This window comes from Triplophysa rosa, linkage group LG9 (genome assembly GCF_024868665.1).
Source record: "Triplophysa rosa linkage group LG9, Trosa_1v2, whole genome shotgun sequence".
Classification (NCBI taxonomy): Eukaryota; Metazoa; Chordata; class Actinopteri; order Cypriniformes; family Nemacheilidae; genus Triplophysa; species Triplophysa rosa.
Genome location: NC_079898.1, coordinates 26575687 through 26592525, shown reverse-complemented (window position 1 = coordinate 26592525; position 16839 = coordinate 26575687). Strand labels below are relative to the sequence as shown.

The following is a 16839-nucleotide window of genomic DNA, read 5'->3' as shown; positions in this document are numbered from 1 at the left end:
ACTTCAGATAATTAATTAATTCAGATAATAAATAATAGATTTTCATGTTTTCTGCATGACATGAAAAATGTGCTAAATAATACATACTTGTTAACTGTCAACATGTGAAAGACGTCAGTGCGTGTAGCCACACGTGCCAACAGACATTTCGCTGAGGAAGCAAAATGAAGCGAGCGAAAAGAATGTGTTGATTTCCAACATTTCCCCCCTAACCTTTAGCCTCCTGAACACACACCTGATGAGAGCTGAGGATGACGGACACAGAGTAACAGAGTTCAAGGCAAAGGTTCGGCAGTCCTTAAGTGACCGCATGGAGGTAGTTACTATTCTATATAACTTGTTATTATTATTATTGTTGTTGTTGTTATTATTAATATTCAAATTATGATTATGCATTACTAAATGACATTAATTGTTCACCACAGGTTGACGCGGATGAGTTGGTGGCCAAACCTGCGCTGATCGCCTCTTTCCTGGATCCTCGCCATAAACATCTCCCTTTTCTTGCAAAACAACAGAAAGAAGCCGCAAAAGCTAAACTTACAGAAATGTGTGCATCTTTGGCAATGGCCACTACAGAAGATGAACAAGCGGTGTCGGATGATGCGGCTGCGCAAGCGGGAGATGAACAACGCAGCAAGAGCAATGCCATGTTGTTGCTCCCGGGAGATAACTACAGCTGATTGTCCAGAAGAGGTGGATATTTATATGAGAGACAGTCCGCCCTCTTTGGATGATAATCCTCTGGACTGGTGGAAATCGCATAAAACCCGCTTCCCGAGACTAGCCATTCTAGCGAGGCGTTACCTCTGTATTCCTGGCACTTCCGTACCTTCCGAGAGGGTGTTTTCTGCCGCAAGCATAACACAGTTAACAGGCTGCGGTCCAGATTATCCCCGCAGCATGTGGATATGCTCCTTTTTTAAATAAAAACTAAAAGTTTTTTTGACTGAGGTAGGCCAGCTCTTTTATTTTAACAAACAAAGTTTAGCCTGACGGAAAAAGTATACCTGTTCTTCAAAAAAGTTTAAAAAAGAATTCACGTTGTTTTCGTTGTCATCTTAATTTGTTAACTATTTATTTTATGTGATTTTTTCAGTGTAAGCCTATTTACAGTATGTTATTTATTATATTTATTTTCTAAATTTTGAAATTATATTCTTAATTTATATTGTGAATTATATTATGTTCTTTGTTATCAAGGTTCTCTTGTGATCGTTGTTGATCCGTTTTGTATGCTGCTGTTTGCACTTTCATAATAAACCCATAAAAAATGTTGTAGGTGTTTTTACTGGATCACAGACAATCGGCAACTGTATTTTTATTCTACGTCCGATTTATATCAAAATCTTATCAGTTAACGGTTAATGTTCGGTTAACGAGCGTCGGTTGTCGGTTGAGAAAATTATCCGAAATGAACATCCCTAATGTGAACGTGAGATTTAAGTGATAGTGTGATGAAAGACTCATTAAACTTCTGTGGGATGTTTATTTAATATTTAAAACAAATATATATATATATATATAGTATACTGTATATACTGTATATATATATATATATACACACACAAAGTCGGCACGCCAAAGCTTAAAAAATCTCAAAAGTTTTAATCAACTTTCACAAAATGTTTGACAAATGTTCACTGTCTGACACAAACACACAGAGCTGATGTCACGCCACTAAAATAAATGACTGTGCTACCTGTCTGTGAGGGGACATCAGACCAGTGATATGAGATCTAACAATATATGTGAAATTAGACAGGTGATGTGAGATCAGACAATATGATGGACAGAATAGACAGATGATGTGAAATCGGATAGGTGATGTGAGATCAGACAGGTGATGTGAGATCAGACAGGTGATGTGAGAACATACAGATGATGTGAGATCGGACAGGTGATGTGAGATCGGACAGGTGATGTGAGATCAGACAGGTGATGTGAGATCAGACAGGTGATGTGAAATCAGACAGGTGATGTGAGAACATACAGATGATGTGAGATCGGACAGTTGATGTGAGATCGGACAGTTGATGTGAGATCGGACAGGTGATGTGAGATCATACAGATGATGTGAGATCATACAGATGATGTGAGATCATACAGATGATGTGAGATCGGACAGCTGATGTGAGATCGGACAGCTGATGTGAGATCGGACAGGTGATGTGAAATCGAACAGCTGATGTGAAATCGGACAGGTGATGTGAGAACAGACAGGTGATATTAAATCAGACAAGGGATGTGAGATCAGACAGGTGATGTGAAATCAGACAGGTGCAGGTAATACGAAGTCAGACAGGTGATGAGATCAGACAGGTGATGTAAAATCAGACAGCTGATGTGAGAACAGACAGGTGATATGAGACATGTGATGTGAGATCAGACAGGTGATATGGAATCAGAAAAGCGATATGAGATCAGACAAGTAATATGACATCAGACAGGTGCAGGTGATATAAAATCAGACTGGTCATATGAGATCAGACAGGTGCAGGTAATATGAAGTCAGACAGTTGATGAGATCAGACAGGCCATACTGACATCAGACGATATAAGGGCATCCAAGTGATAATAAATCAGACAGAAGATACGAGACAGGTGCAGGTGATGTGCGATCAGTACTTTGCTCACCTTCCATCACATTGTCATCATTAAGTGAGTGGTACGGCAGTTTACCCAGACTGAAGACCTCCCACATGAGCACACCAAACGCCCAAACGTCTGATTTAGTAGAGAAGTTGTTTTCGAAGACAGACTCAGCAGGGAGCCAACGCAGAGGAATCCAGGCCTGTCTGTAGTGATAATACTCACTGAAACACAAGCACACATGATGAGACACACACACAAACACAGCTGCTGTAATACATGTAGCTGAACACAAGATGGTGCTGTTGAACATTCAAAACAGTGACCACATAAGAACAAAAGAGTTTCTAACCTGCTGTAGACGTCTTGACTGAGACTCAGAGATGAAATCTTCACGTGTCTCTGTCCGCTGATCAAACAGTTTCTAGCTGCCAGGTCTTTATGCACGAACTGCTGCCTTGATAAATGATCCATCCCATGAGCCACCTGGACACAGATAGACACCTGCAGAGACGGGACACATCATCACACCGGCACGCATAGAAACTGAGTTAACACAAAAAATATTACAGGAAATGAACTCACTTTAGTTTTAGTGCTGATGGGATGGGATTTAAGTTTGTCATCAGTGCTTCTGGAGATCCTGAGAAACTGTTTGAGGTCACCCTGAGAAATAAGACAAAAGAATCTGAATTCATCAAACATTTATAAACATGAAATGATGCTCAACAGATTATTAGTTGAAACATCATCAAATATATACGGGTCACATTTTTCCACATATATTAATATATTTACGTGACACAAACGCAGTGGAGCACTAATGAAGGTCATTAGGACATTATGATGGGTTGTAATGTACCAGTTCCACATATTCCAGTATCATGTAGTGTGGTTCAGAGTCTCTGCAGAGTCCCAGCAGACGGACGATATGAGCGTGATGAAGTCTACTGAACATCTCCAGCTCTCGTCTGAACTCGGAGCGCACCGACTCGTCGGAGTTCTCCAAGCTCTTCACTACGACCACAGACTCCTGCTGACCCTCCTCGATGGCCTTCGCTTTAGCCAGAAACACCTCGCCGAACACACCTTTACCTGCGTGCACACACACATTATATATGAGAAGATGATGGGTGGGTGGGTTTGACAGCGTCATGTGTATGAATCTCACCCAGAGCAGTGATGGTCTGCAGATGTGTCCTGGGAAACCGGAGTTTGTCTGTGTAGGTCTGTTGTTTCTCAGCTGATGTGGTTGTCAGGTCCGTTAAAGGTATTTCCTCCTGAATCTCCGGTCCTGATTGGCCGTTCTGCTGAGGAGCGCCACCTAAAAAAACACATGACACACAAACGTCACTGCGGATTGAGACAGAAGACACACACCTTCCCTTCGACAAAACATTTCTGAACGCATGTGCGTCTGACTCATTTCATCGTTCGCATCAAGAACATCTCGTTTTTAGAAATCTATATTTCACACCGTTCAGACACTCCATCTCGGGCTCTTCTGCGCTACGGCCCTTCTGCAGACGTTTGGCTTTGCGTCTCTGTTTGCAGTAAAACATGAGACCCAGCACAGCGATGATGTACGCTACAGCCACGGCCACAGACAGAGCGATGGTCTGAAACATCTTAAACTGACTCTTGTCCTCGTCTTCATCACGCGGGTGAACGGGCTTCTCTGAGGGAAACACACATGAGCACATCGGTCACGTTAAAGGCTTAGAATAATTCAGCTAGTCTAATAAAATCAAGCGCGTGTGTTTGTGTTACTCACCCACAACATACAGTTGTGCCGTTGTGTCTCTGATGTTGCAGCTGTTTCCAGCGATACACGTGTACATGCCCGTGTCATCTGTGGTGACGTCACTGATGACCAGCGAACCGTTGGGCATCTTCTGGAACCTGAAGACAAACAGCATCTATCAGCTCAACATCACATGATGGAGGAGAGCGGAGCCTAAAAGCACCACTAACTCCAAACTGGGAAAAGGTTACAAGCTAATTTGATGATAGGTGCGTCCCAATGTGAAGGCTGTGCACTTCGAAGGCTTATTTCAGTTAAAAAACATTATAGCTGTGTCCCAAATGACTATGCACTATGCACTCAACCATGTAGTGTATGGGTTTTAGAAGGGTAGTGTCGTCCCAAATGGAATACTAAACGGTTTTATACTAACCGGAAGTATATCGGTTTCCCAGACGTCAATCGCACGGCACAATGCGTGTGAGTAAAAATCAACATTTAATGTAGCTTTCATCTATTTTGCCCATCATTACTTTAGTCATCGTCAGATTGAAGCGTGGAGAGTTTGGCTCGAGCAGCGTCTGATAGCCCCGACCCCCTTCCGCTACGTAAGCGAAACTGCGAGCGTTGAGTGCGTGAAGTGTCCACAGTTCCACACTTCATATTTTCGGTGTGCATCATCCGGGTACTTACAGTACACTTCTTTTTTGAGGATTTTCAATGTGAACGCTCCACTCACACTATTCATACTACAAAATGGCATAGAATAGTGCACAAGTGCGCGATGTGGGACGCACCTTATAAAATTAACATTTATTCCTCAAAAGATGCCGCAAGCGTGTCAGTGATTGTAAAGTGTGTAAAACAGGTTTGCAGTACCTGCTGTCGGGGGTGCTGTGGAGCAGTCTGTCCTTCAGCTTCCACTGGAGGAAGGGCGGCGGGTCACCTGACGCCTGACAGTGAAACACGGCCGTGTGACCCTGATATACTGTAGTCTGCTCGGGCACCAACGTAAACTCTATATGAACTGATCCAACAGAGCAACATCAACCACAGACACTGTGTGTGTGTAAGCATGTGTTGATGGGCTTTAAATTGAAGAAACTTAAGTCACTGTAATAAAGTCAGAGAGTCCCATTTAACACAAACACACGTTTATCCATCAATCCATCCATCCATCCATCCATCCATAGACATACAAGCACACACACACGTCTCACCTCCTACAGTGAGGTTAACATGTGCTCTGATTTCTCCCTGCACACTGTTAAAGGCGACACACGTGTAATTTCCCCCGTCAGCTCGAGTCACTGTAGTGAAATGAAGAACTCCATTCTGCTGATGCACGTGAGGAGGAAGACCACGACCGTCTGCAGAGAGAGAGAGAGAGAGAGAGAGAGAGACGTGAGGATTTTGACATCTTGACAGCTGAACACACACACACAACACACACAGCAGTCAGTAACCGTGAGAAATGTGTCGTCACAAGAGGGCGACAGCACGATCGGTCAGTAGCACTTCAGTGAGCTCTGAGGTTTAAAGAGAACAGTTTGTGCTGCTTCTGTGTTTATTATTAACCTTTATTTAATTAAACTGTAAAACTGCTTCCATCTGCACATTTTACACACCAGTGTGCTAATAAACTTCACTGCTACATGAGTGTCTGATTCTCCTCCTGACTTCCAGTGTAATGATCAATACACTATCAGTGTAAACACACAACTCTGTCAGAATAGGAGTACAACAGCATACAGTAGAGTATAGTGGGGTGTAGTAGTGTACAGAAGAGTATTGTGCAGTAGTGCACAGTAGAGTAGTGCAGTGTACAGCAGTATACTGTAGATCACACTAGTGTAGTGTATAGTAGAGTACAGTAGAGTGTTGTGCAGTGGCTAACAGTGGTGTAGTGTACAGCAAAGTACAGTAGTGTGCAGTGCAGTACAGTGTCATTGGACTACTACCACATCCCACATAACATCCAGGGCATGATCACCAGTTACCTGAGAGACATCAAGCTACGATTCCAGTCTGCCAAGTTTACAACAAAGTGGCAGCCAGTGGAGAAGGGGATAGTGACAGGATGCACAATCTCTCCCATATTGTTCATCATGGGAATGAACCTGATCATCTCTGCAGCGAGTACAAAGTCAAGAGGGCCGAAGACCGCAGCAGTATGTCAACAGCCAGCAATCAGGGCATTCATGGATGATCTTACCGTGATAACACCAACTCACGTGCAGGCAAGATGGGTCCTGGCAGAACTGGATCGCATGGCTACTTGGGCAAAGATGGTCTTTAAGCCCAAGAAATCAAGGAGCCTGGTGATCCAAAAGGGTAAATCAACTGGAAGGTTCGAGCTACTTGTTTGAGGGGAAGTGATCCCGAACATCCAGGGAAACCCAATTAGATGCCTCGGAAAGTGGTATGATGATTCCCTGTCAGACAAGAACAGCATCTCCAGCACCGGAAAACAAGTTGAAGAATGGTTGAAGAAGATTGACAAGTCTGGCCTGCCTGGGAAATACAAGTGCTGGATCTACCAACATGGCCTGCTCCCGAGACTCATGTGGCTTCTCACTGTATATGAGGTGCTCCTATCAACCGTTGAAGAAATGGAGAGGAAGTTCAACAAGCACCTTAGAAGATGGTTGGGAATACCACCGAGCTTTACATCCTTGGGGCTCTACATAAGGTCGGGCCAGCTCCGGCTTCCCCTGTCATCAGTGGTGGAGGAGTTTAAAGTCGCCAAGTGCAGACTGTCCCTGACATATAGGGACTCTTGAGACCAACTCACCAGGGAACCAGGAGTCAGAACAAAATCGGGCCGTAAGTGGGCTGCCAGCACGGCAATTAACCAGACAGAAGGTTCTCTTAGGATCAAAGACATCAGCAGAAACCGTTACACTGGAAGACAGGGTCTAGGATCAGCACAGCAGTGGTCAAAGTCCACCCCTAGGGAGAAGAGAACCATGATCCAGGATGAAGTCCGAAACCTTGAGGAAGAAGAGCAAAATCAATCGAGCTCGCAACTCAAGGCACCTGGACGAGGTGGAATCTCCCCAAGAGAACAATCACATGGAGTGAACTGTGGCGGCTGGAGCCCTTCCGTATTCCTTTCTACTTCGAGCAGTGTATGACACCTTACCAACCCCAGTCAATTTGCACAGGTGGGGGAAGAGGGAGGACCCACTGTGCGGGTTGTGTGGCGGGAAAGGAACAATGGCGCACATTCTGTCGGGGTGTAAGATCGCATTGACACAGGTGAGATACAGGTGGCGCCATGATAAGGTGTTGGCAGTGCTCGCAGACATCCTGGAGCAGGAAAGGAGGAAGAAACAACCAGCCAAAGCAAGACCACTGCTGAGGACCATCGCCTTTGTGAAAGAGGGCCAAAGACCTGCCGTCCACAGCAAAGTCAGGCAGAATCTCCTGCAGTCAGCACAGGGATGGAAAATGGAGGTCGACCTCGGGAGTAGTGTTATCACGGTACCAAAATTTCAGTAGTTGGTACCAATACCAGTAAAATTCCACGGTTCTCGGTACCAATTTCGGTACCAAAGCAAAACACCAGTACATGCTAATTGCAACAATTTTATTAATAAAGCTCATTGTTAATATAAATGTATAGAAAGCAATGCCATTTTGTATACATGAAGTATAAGTTAATTGTTTCTGAAACTGTTGTGTGCTCTCTGCTGATGCTGATGAACATCCTCCTCAGTCTGCTGCTGTATAAGACAAATAGAATAAACTTCAGTAAGTCAACTGACTGAACAAACATGCATATGCAATATTAAATCAAACATCCGTTTTTATACTGCATTTACACAAGATTACTTACATTAAGGTAACTGTATATTAAAATAATAAATGCAACAGATATATTTTTATTTAGTTTAAATGTGGCTTTTTAAACCTAATAGAGTTATCTATCCAAGACATACACATTGCTAGTCATACAGTTAGTATGCTAGTTTTCTAGAACATAGATTTCAGATAGGCCAATATAAAATAGGTACTGTAAACCCCATCCTGTCCTCCCATTTATTTTACCCCATTACAGTTATAAAAGCATTAAATGGTTAATAAGGACACTTGACTGGATTAGCATTGGCGCTAACAAATTAACACGCAAACAGGGACGTTTATTTTAACGTAACCTTTAAATTTAACATATGCTACAACATTCATAATGCAAACGCGAACAGAATTTGAAACTTACCGCTTGAACTTGTTAACTTAAATCCGGATGCTTCCTCGTTTCACCACAAAACTCTGTTCGTTTTCTTCGTGATATGACTTTAATCTGAAGTATTTCTGTGCGCATCTCTTGTGGATCGGAGCCGCGCTTATCCGCTCATCACATCTTATTGCGTCTATAAAAAGTTTCCGACTGACAACCTGTCAGACAGAGCATCAGTACCCGGTTGACCTGGTACGTCGGTGGTACCGGGTCTTATGAAAATTAGGTACAGACAACTTTTTTATTTTTAGGTACCGACTTGGACCCGAAGTACCGGTACTTTTGACAACACTACTCGGGAGGAAACTCCAGTTCCCCGAGGTGGTACTGTCTACAACTCTAAGGCCCGACATCATCATGTGGTCTCCAGAGGGAAAGAAGATCATCCTGGTGGAGTTGACGGTATCGTGGGAGGAGGGTTGTGAGGAAGCTGCAGAAAGGAAAAAAGGAAAATACCAGCAACTCGTCCAAGACTGCCGGGACAAGGGGTGGACAACATGGCTGATGACGGAAGTCGGATGTCGAGGATTTCCAGCTCAATCTGTGTGGAATCTATTGACAAAGGTTGGACTGAGAGGCCACTTGAGGAAAGCAGCCGTTCGTAGGCTGGGAGAAGCGTCAGAGAGAGCCACCTGTTGGTTCTGGCACAAGAGAGAGGGCACAAGCTGGAAGCCTGGAGGAGAGGGGCAGTGCCCTGGCCAGTCACTGCTGACCCGCCAACTGGAGGGTGTTGTAGTTAAGGGTCGAAACACCCAGAGAAGGTTGGGGACCACCTGACGACCTTTCTTCCAGGCCACGACCTTTCTTCCAGGCCAAGGCTTCATCCATTAGAAATGGGTGTAAGTTAGCATCGCAGATGTATTATACAACTAACAGTAGAGTAGAGTATTGTGGGATGTAGTAGAGTCCAGAACAGTTTGTACAGTAGAGTACAGAAGTATACTGTAGATCACAGCAGAGTACACTAGTGTTCAGTAGAGTACAGTAGTGTGCAGTGCAGTACCATTCACTAGAGTATTGTGCAGTGGCGCTCCCTGGAGTAGTGTAGAGTACAGCAGTGTGCAGTGCAGTACAGTATCATACAGTAGAGTACAGTGGGATGTAGTAGTGTCCAGAACGGTGTGTACATTACCGTATGTTACAGTAATGCACAGTAGCAGATAGTGGAGTTTGCATATTGTGCAGTAGTGTACACTACAGTAAAGCAGAGTATGGTGAGTATCAGACCTGTTCTTCTCCACAGTATTGTTGGCGGCTCTCGTCCTTGTGCGATGCAGCTGACGCCGTTCTCTCTGTCAAGCTGCAGGCACTGTGACCGCTGAGGGACAGGGGTGAACTTCAGCTTCTCTGTAAGAGACATCAGAGAATCAGACACACACACACACACACGTGTCCTGATGGCACACTACACGCGTGATATCTCAACACAAACCTCCCGAAGACAAAACAATGATAGTAAAATGAACAACATTCCACACATGAAACTCACCCAGGATGAAGACCTGAGCGTGTGCGGTGAGAGAGCCGCCCTCACTCTTACACACACAGCTGTAGATCTGAGCGTCGTTCACCTCCGCGCTGTTGATCATCAGAGTCCCGTTAGAGAAGAGCTTATAGCGAGAGCCCTGAGGAGACACACGGAGCATGAATGAGACTGACAGATCAGCGATAAGAGAAAAGAGTCGTTGATGAATCACAGCTGCTCACCTCATTAGTGATGGCGACGCTCTTGCGGTACCATGTGACCTGAGGTTCAGGTGTGCTCTGGGCGTGACAGTACAGGTAACCGGGTTGACCTTCTTCTATGTGTGTGTCCTGAGGCCTGACAATCCATTCTGGAGAGGCTGTAACACACAATTAAAAAACTATTTCACTCTTTGTGTTTGTTTTAACCCGTTTATTTTCTCATTTTGCTCTTCATCGGCTAATATTTGTGCTTTTTTTCCCGAAATTTAATTTTTGTAATGAAAGAATCGCTTGGTGTTAATGTTTTACTCACTGGCTACGGTCACTTCCAGCTCCTGCTGTCTCCGCCCTGCTTTGTTCCGGGCGACACACGTGTACACACCCGAGTCTGATCTATCTGTGGGATTGAAGATCAGATGTCCGTCCCGCTGATACACTCGACCCTCGGACGACACACGGACCCCTGCACGCTCCCACCACACCTCTGGCTCAGGGAGACCCCGCGGCGGGTCACAGCTCACCCTCTCTCTGCTGTTAGTGGAGAAGACCCGAGTCATACGCTCGCCCATGTCTTCAATCTCTACAGAGAGACAGATGAAGAGAAAATGACATCAGACACACGCTGACTGATCTGAGAACAACATTACACACCGCAAAAAACACATATTGATCAAAAATTCTGTAATCTGACCTGAAAAACTCTTTAAATTGTTTGTATTGTACAGTGTTTGTGTTTTTGTGCGTGTTTGTTCTCTCACCTGAGATTCTGAGCTCAGCTTCCACATGCACATGTTTGTTGTCTCCGTACCGAGCCAGACATTTATACACACCTGTGTTACGCTGCTTCACCTGTGTGATGTGTAGTGTGCCGTTAGAGTACACAACAACCCTGTGAGTGACACAAACACACAGACAGACATTAGTCATTTAGCAGAACATTTAGAAAACACCAGCAGAATAAACACAAAAGGGCTTTTCACACTGTACTTAACCCCGGGTTACTTCATTCTAAACCCCGCTTTTAACCCCAAAAGGGGTATCCCTGCATTTTACCCGGGGTTATGAAACCCCGAAGCAGGGTTAGCGCCGCTTTTAAAGGGTTAAACCCACATTGCGGTGCCAAACGCGTGCAGTGTGAAACGGCGCTTCGCAACGGACACCCAATCAAAAACTGAACAGCGCTTACCTCATTTCACAAGCTGAGCACAGTCACAGAAACTCTGTGCGCTGTGTAAACAATCCTTTGAGGTTTTTATTTATTTGAGTAAGTAACGTCGAGTTTGGCATAAAACAGCCAAAAAGGATTTGCGAGGCGTCATTTTTCCCTGGATTCGGAACAACAAGGTGTTAAGGTTATTTAAAGGGACCATGCACTGTTTATTCAGTCAGTTTGACGCTGCAGTATATATCCAATCATGACTGTTGACACCCCAAATATGCAAATAAGAATGTTAACCCAGGGTTTAGTGATGGACAGTGTGAAACATCAGGTTATGAACACCCAGGGTTATCTCTTAACCCCTGGTCAATTATAAGCAGTGTGAAACAGATCACCCAGGATTCTGTTTACCTGGGGTTAAGAATAACCCGGGGTTAACCATTTCAAGTGTGAACATGTGTTTTTTGTCAGGGTGTGTGTGTGATCTCAATATTCTTCTTAAAACCGCAGGAGTCTTAAATCACTTCAGGGAGCATCTTAAAACCAACTAAACATCTTCAGCTCTAGATAAAATATTTGCCTTATGTACTAATATAATCATCATCATCACACACTGAATAATGAATGTGTCGTGCAGCAGTGTAAACGTGTGCTTGAGTCAGAGTCCACAGGACAGACAGGTCTACAGTCTCACCGTGATTTATTCACAACAGGTTCTGAGTCGTGGATCCACTCGATCACAGGCGCTGGCTTGGCTCGAAACTGACAATGAAACACGGCCTCCTCGTTCCTTAAGACCACCTGATCCACCGGAGCCACGAGCACACGAGGAAGAGTCTTGTCTACACACACATTTAAAGAAAAAACAATACATGTTTGCATTTCATCATTAGAAACATGAAGTCTTGTTTCTAACGCTGATACGGACAGACAGGTGTCTCACCCCCACAGGCCTGTCTGTGCGTCTGAAGTCAAGTGTGCGGATTATTTACACATTCTCTTTCTCTCAGTTGCTCTCCAGCTCTGTCTGATCTCTTTATTCCACATCAGAGCTTTTATTCTCTCTGCAGGTGTTTGTGTGTGTGTGTGTGTGTGTGTGTGTGTGTGTGTGTGTGTGTGTGTGTGTGTGTGTGTGTGTGTGTGCGTGAGCTGCACAGGTGGCTGATGGGAAGGCGGATCACCGGGGTGTCAGTTTACACCACTACAGCTTCCTGCTCTGTTGTGCACACACCTGCCCACAAACACACCGTAACTGTGTCGTTTCACACTGCACGCGTTTGGCTCCACAATGTGGGTTTAACCCTGCAAAAGCGGCGCTAACCCTGCTTCGGGGTTTCATAACCCCGGGTAAAATGCAGGGATACCCCTAATGGGGTTAAAAGCGGGGTTTAGAATGAAGATAACCCGGGGTTAAGTACAGTGTGAAAAGCCCTTTTGTGTTTATTCTGCTGGTGTTTTCTAAATGTTCTGCTAAATGACTAATGTCTGTCTGTGTGTTTGTGTCACTCACAGGGTTGTTGTGTACTCTAACGGCACACTACACATCACACAGGTGAAGCAGCGTAACACAGGTGTGTATAAATGTCTGGCTCGGTACGGAGACAACAAACATGTGCATGTGGAAGCTGAGCTCAGAATCTCAGGTGAGAGAACAAACACACACAATACACACACACACACACACACACACACACACACACACACACACACACACACACACACACACACACACACACACACACACATGTCAGTGTAACATCACTGTTACACTGACATGTGTGTGAGACATCACAGATGTGTGTATTATGTTTGAGTGTGTGCATTGTGTGTGTGTCTGTTTATGTATATGTATTATATGTGTGTGTGTGTGCACTGTGTTTGTTTGAGTGTATGTATTATGTTTGTGTGTGTTCTACAGTGTGTGTGTGTATTATGTGTGTGTGTGTGTGTGTGTATTTTGTGCGGTGAATGTGTTACATATCAGAAATTGTGATGACAAACACATAATCTTACCGATGACATTGAGTGTGATGTTGTGGTTGCTGCACACTTGACCTGCAGCGTTACGAGCACAGCAGTAATAAATCCCAGAATCCTCTGGGGTGAGGTCACCGAGCGTGAGGATTCGGTCTTTCGCCATCAGCTGAACTGTGTCTTTGAACCATTTGCTGCTGGGCCTGAACACAAACCAGTAACACATCAAATCAACATGTCATCACATGTTTACAGCGTGTGTGACTGTAACAGTGTAGCAGCGTAACGTTGACTGTGTTCCTGATGCTGATGACAGAGTAATATTGATCAATACTGACGTCAGGATGTGATGTGTGTCGAAGGGTTTCATGTTCGGCTCACCGTGGATGTCCATCGATGTGACACTGCAACACGATTCGCTCAGCCTCCTCTATCTCTACCTCTGAGGCGGGCTCATTCAAGGTTACTGCACCGCTCTCCAACCCTAACACAACACACAAACAATTACATCACCTCTGATCACCTCTGCAGGACAAACTGAGCAGAACATTTACATTTATGCATTTGGCAGACGCTTTTATCCTGAGCTACAGGAAAGCTGTATAAAAGAATAATAAAGTAAGCGAGAGAGAGAGAGAGAGAGAGAGAGAGAGNGATCAGCGCTAGCTGCCGGGCTGTTTCCAAGGCGATGCTGATCCTGGATCTGTACCCCCGCCACACTCCCCCTCACCAGCGTCGATCTGGTATCTGGGCGGCTTCTGTGGAAACATAGGGGAGAAAGTAGGGGTGGGGGGTAGGGTTGCCTGACAGACTTGCCCAGCCGGACCATATTCGAGACAACCCGTTTGCGTTGGTGTCCTTCGTTTTCGCCATCCACTGTAGGGGGGCATTGTCTGTGATCAGGATGAAACTCCGCCCAACCAGGTAGTACCGCAGCTCCAGGATTGCCCACTTCACAGCCAGAGCCTCTTTCTCCACCGCGGCATACCAGGTCTCCGGTGGGGTCAGCTTCCGGCTGATATAGGTCACCGTGTGTTCTTCTCCCTCCTGGATCTGGGACAGGACGGCTCCCAACCCGGTGTCTGAGGCATCAGTCTGTAGGATGAAGGGGAAGCTGAAGTCCGGCGCTTGTAGGACCGGCGATGAGATCAGGGCCTGCTTGAGTGCCTGGAATGCCGCCTCCGTTTCGGCTGACCAGCTCAGTTTTTCAGGCTGTCCCTTCTTGGTCAGGTCTGTCAGGTGGCTGGCTATCGAATATAAATAGGGAATAAAGCATCAATAGTAACCTACCAACCCTAGAAATGCTCATACCTGGGTCTTGGTGGTCGGTCGGGCAGCCGTCTGGACGGCCTCTACCTTCTTTGACTGTGGCTTGATTAAACCCTGGCCGATCTGGTACCCCAGGTACTTAGCTTCTGTTATACCCAGGTGGCACTTCTTTGGGTTGGCTGTGAGTCCAGCCCGTCGCAGTTCATCGAACACAATCCGGAGTTGATTCAGGTGGTCCTCCCAGTTCTCCAAGTGGATAATGACGTAATCGATATAGGCGGCCGTTTTGATGGGGCCGCAGCAGAATGTCAATCACTCGTTGGAAGGTGGCTGGGGCTCCGTGCAGCCCAAATGGCAGGACCTGGTACTGCCAATGGCCACTGGGTGTGCTGAAGGCTGTCTTCTCCTTGGCCTCGGCAGATAAAGGCACTTGCCAGTAGCCTTTGGTGAGGTCGAGCGTGGAAATATACCGGGCCCTGCCCAGGCGGTCGAGCAGTTCATCATCGTCGGTAGTGTTGTGGAAGGGCGCGGAGCAGGCGGTTGATCATCACTCGTTCGGCTACCTGTAGCGCTGTGGGCTCGTCTGCTATCAGCCAGAGATGGACCAGGCACGTCAGCTGAGTGAGTTGCTGCTGCACTGGCACGGCACGCTCATCGAAGGTCCAGGTGTGGTAGTGCTGGGCGGCGCATATGGGCATCAGTTCTGCCCGAGCCAGGATCTCTGCCTTCAGGACGTCGTAGTCATCTTTGTGGGCGGCCGCCAGGGAGTAGTAGGCTCGCTGCACTTCCCCCTACAAGGGCACTATGGTGCAAGCCCACTGCTCTTTGTCCAAGGACTCTCAGGCGGCGATCATCACGAATGTATGCAGGTACGCTTCTACGTCGTCCTGCTCGGTCAGCTTGGTGAGCAGCTGGGACACCAGGGTGCGGGGCTCGGGTAGCGGGGTCTGCTGTGCGGCCGCACAGAGCTGTTCCATCCCCTGTTCGTTTTGCTCCTGTCTGGCTACCAGCTGCTCAAAACACTGCTGCTGGCGGACCGATACCTCCGTGAGCCAGCGAAGGATTTCCTCCATCCTTGCTGGGAGAGACAGCAGTTCTGTAGTTCCTGTGGAAAACAGTATACAGATGTCAGATGTTGGTTTCGGCTGCGTGTTCTCTTACCACTGTGCCCACATTCTCCACCACTTGTGGCACGGTAAAAGAAACCACCGACACAAGACAGCTGGATAAAACAACCCTGGAGGGAGATTTTATTGACACACGTGAAAACAAGGTGAGTGAAGATACCGGAGTGCTTCTGGTGCAGGCAGTCTTTTAGTCCGTGCTCATGCAAATAGTCCCGTGCTTCAGTCGCTTGCATCTGTCTCTGTAATATGAAGGAAACACAGCATTAGTGGGGTGAGAACCAGCTAGAGGAATGCTGTGCTTGCGCGGCTTATATCGGCACCAGGTGTGCGTGATCAGCGCTAGCTGCTGGGTTGTTTCCAAGGCGACGTTGATCCTCGATCTGTACCCCCTCCACACTCTGGATCCTTTTGTCGTCACGAGCGAGACCCGTTTACCATTAAGGTTATTAAATACCACTTGGTATTTAATGTTAAACTTACATCACATGACAGCAGTTTGAAGTTATAGCTGCACTCAGTTACTTTGATTGGAGGTTGCTGGGTGGGTGTTTGTAGGGAGTGGGGGGGGCTTGTTGGTTGTGGTTCGGGGCGTTTCATTTGTTGGGACTGTGTGGGTCTGGTCTGGTTGGTCTTGTTTTGTGGTCGATGTCGGACAACAGAGGAATAAAGTTAGTTATGCCATTACTATTTTTCCCTGGTTGTTCATCTGTTGTCTGTTGTTGATCGCGGAATGGGACCGGGTTGGACCTGCACGGTTTTGCCGGGCGGGGCTTCCTGGGTCGCGGCTTGTGGGCTCTCCCTGTTCTTCGTGGACGTTGCTCGGTGGCTTTGGTCGGGGTCACTGAGTGCAGCTATGACACGTCAGAGGAGATCTGGCCCTCCCGGCTGAGCCTGGTTTCTCCCGGCTGAGCCTGGTTTCTCCCAAGGTTTTTTTTCTCCATTTATTCATCATTGGAGTTTGGGTTCCTCGCCACAGCAGTGCAGTGTTGGCTTGCTCACCGGGAGACTGCATTTATTTATTTATTCATTTATTTATTAGATATTA

At 46.2% G+C, this 16839-nt stretch overlaps 1 protein-coding gene across 1 annotated transcript in view; it reads right to left on the bottom strand.

Moving 5' to 3' along the window:
* The window catches only part of ptk7b (protein tyrosine kinase 7b), a 54113-nt gene that overhangs the window by 2083 nt on the left and 35191 nt on the right, over positions 1-16839 (bottom strand). The window contains exons 3-19 of the mRNA XM_057341751.1: positions 13780-13882; positions 13438-13601; positions 12119-12266; positions 11024-11154; positions 10579-10845; positions 10287-10423; positions 10069-10204; positions 9807-9926; positions 5557-5706; positions 5216-5363; positions 4367-4494; positions 4070-4270; positions 3764-3916; positions 3455-3687; positions 3178-3258; positions 2945-3096; positions 2638-2816 (exon numbers count right to left, since the gene is read on the bottom strand). Of these exons, the coding sequence (XP_057197734.1) occupies positions 2638-2816; positions 2945-3096; positions 3178-3258; positions 3455-3687; positions 3764-3916; positions 4070-4270; positions 4367-4494; positions 5216-5363; positions 5557-5706; positions 9807-9926; positions 10069-10204; positions 10287-10423; positions 10579-10845; positions 11024-11154; positions 12119-12266; positions 13438-13601; positions 13780-13882 (2631 nt within the window). The remainder of the gene's footprint in view (positions 1-2637; positions 2817-2944; positions 3097-3177; positions 3259-3454; positions 3688-3763; positions 3917-4069; positions 4271-4366; positions 4495-5215; positions 5364-5556; positions 5707-9806; positions 9927-10068; positions 10205-10286; positions 10424-10578; positions 10846-11023; positions 11155-12118; positions 12267-13437; positions 13602-13779; positions 13883-16839) is intronic.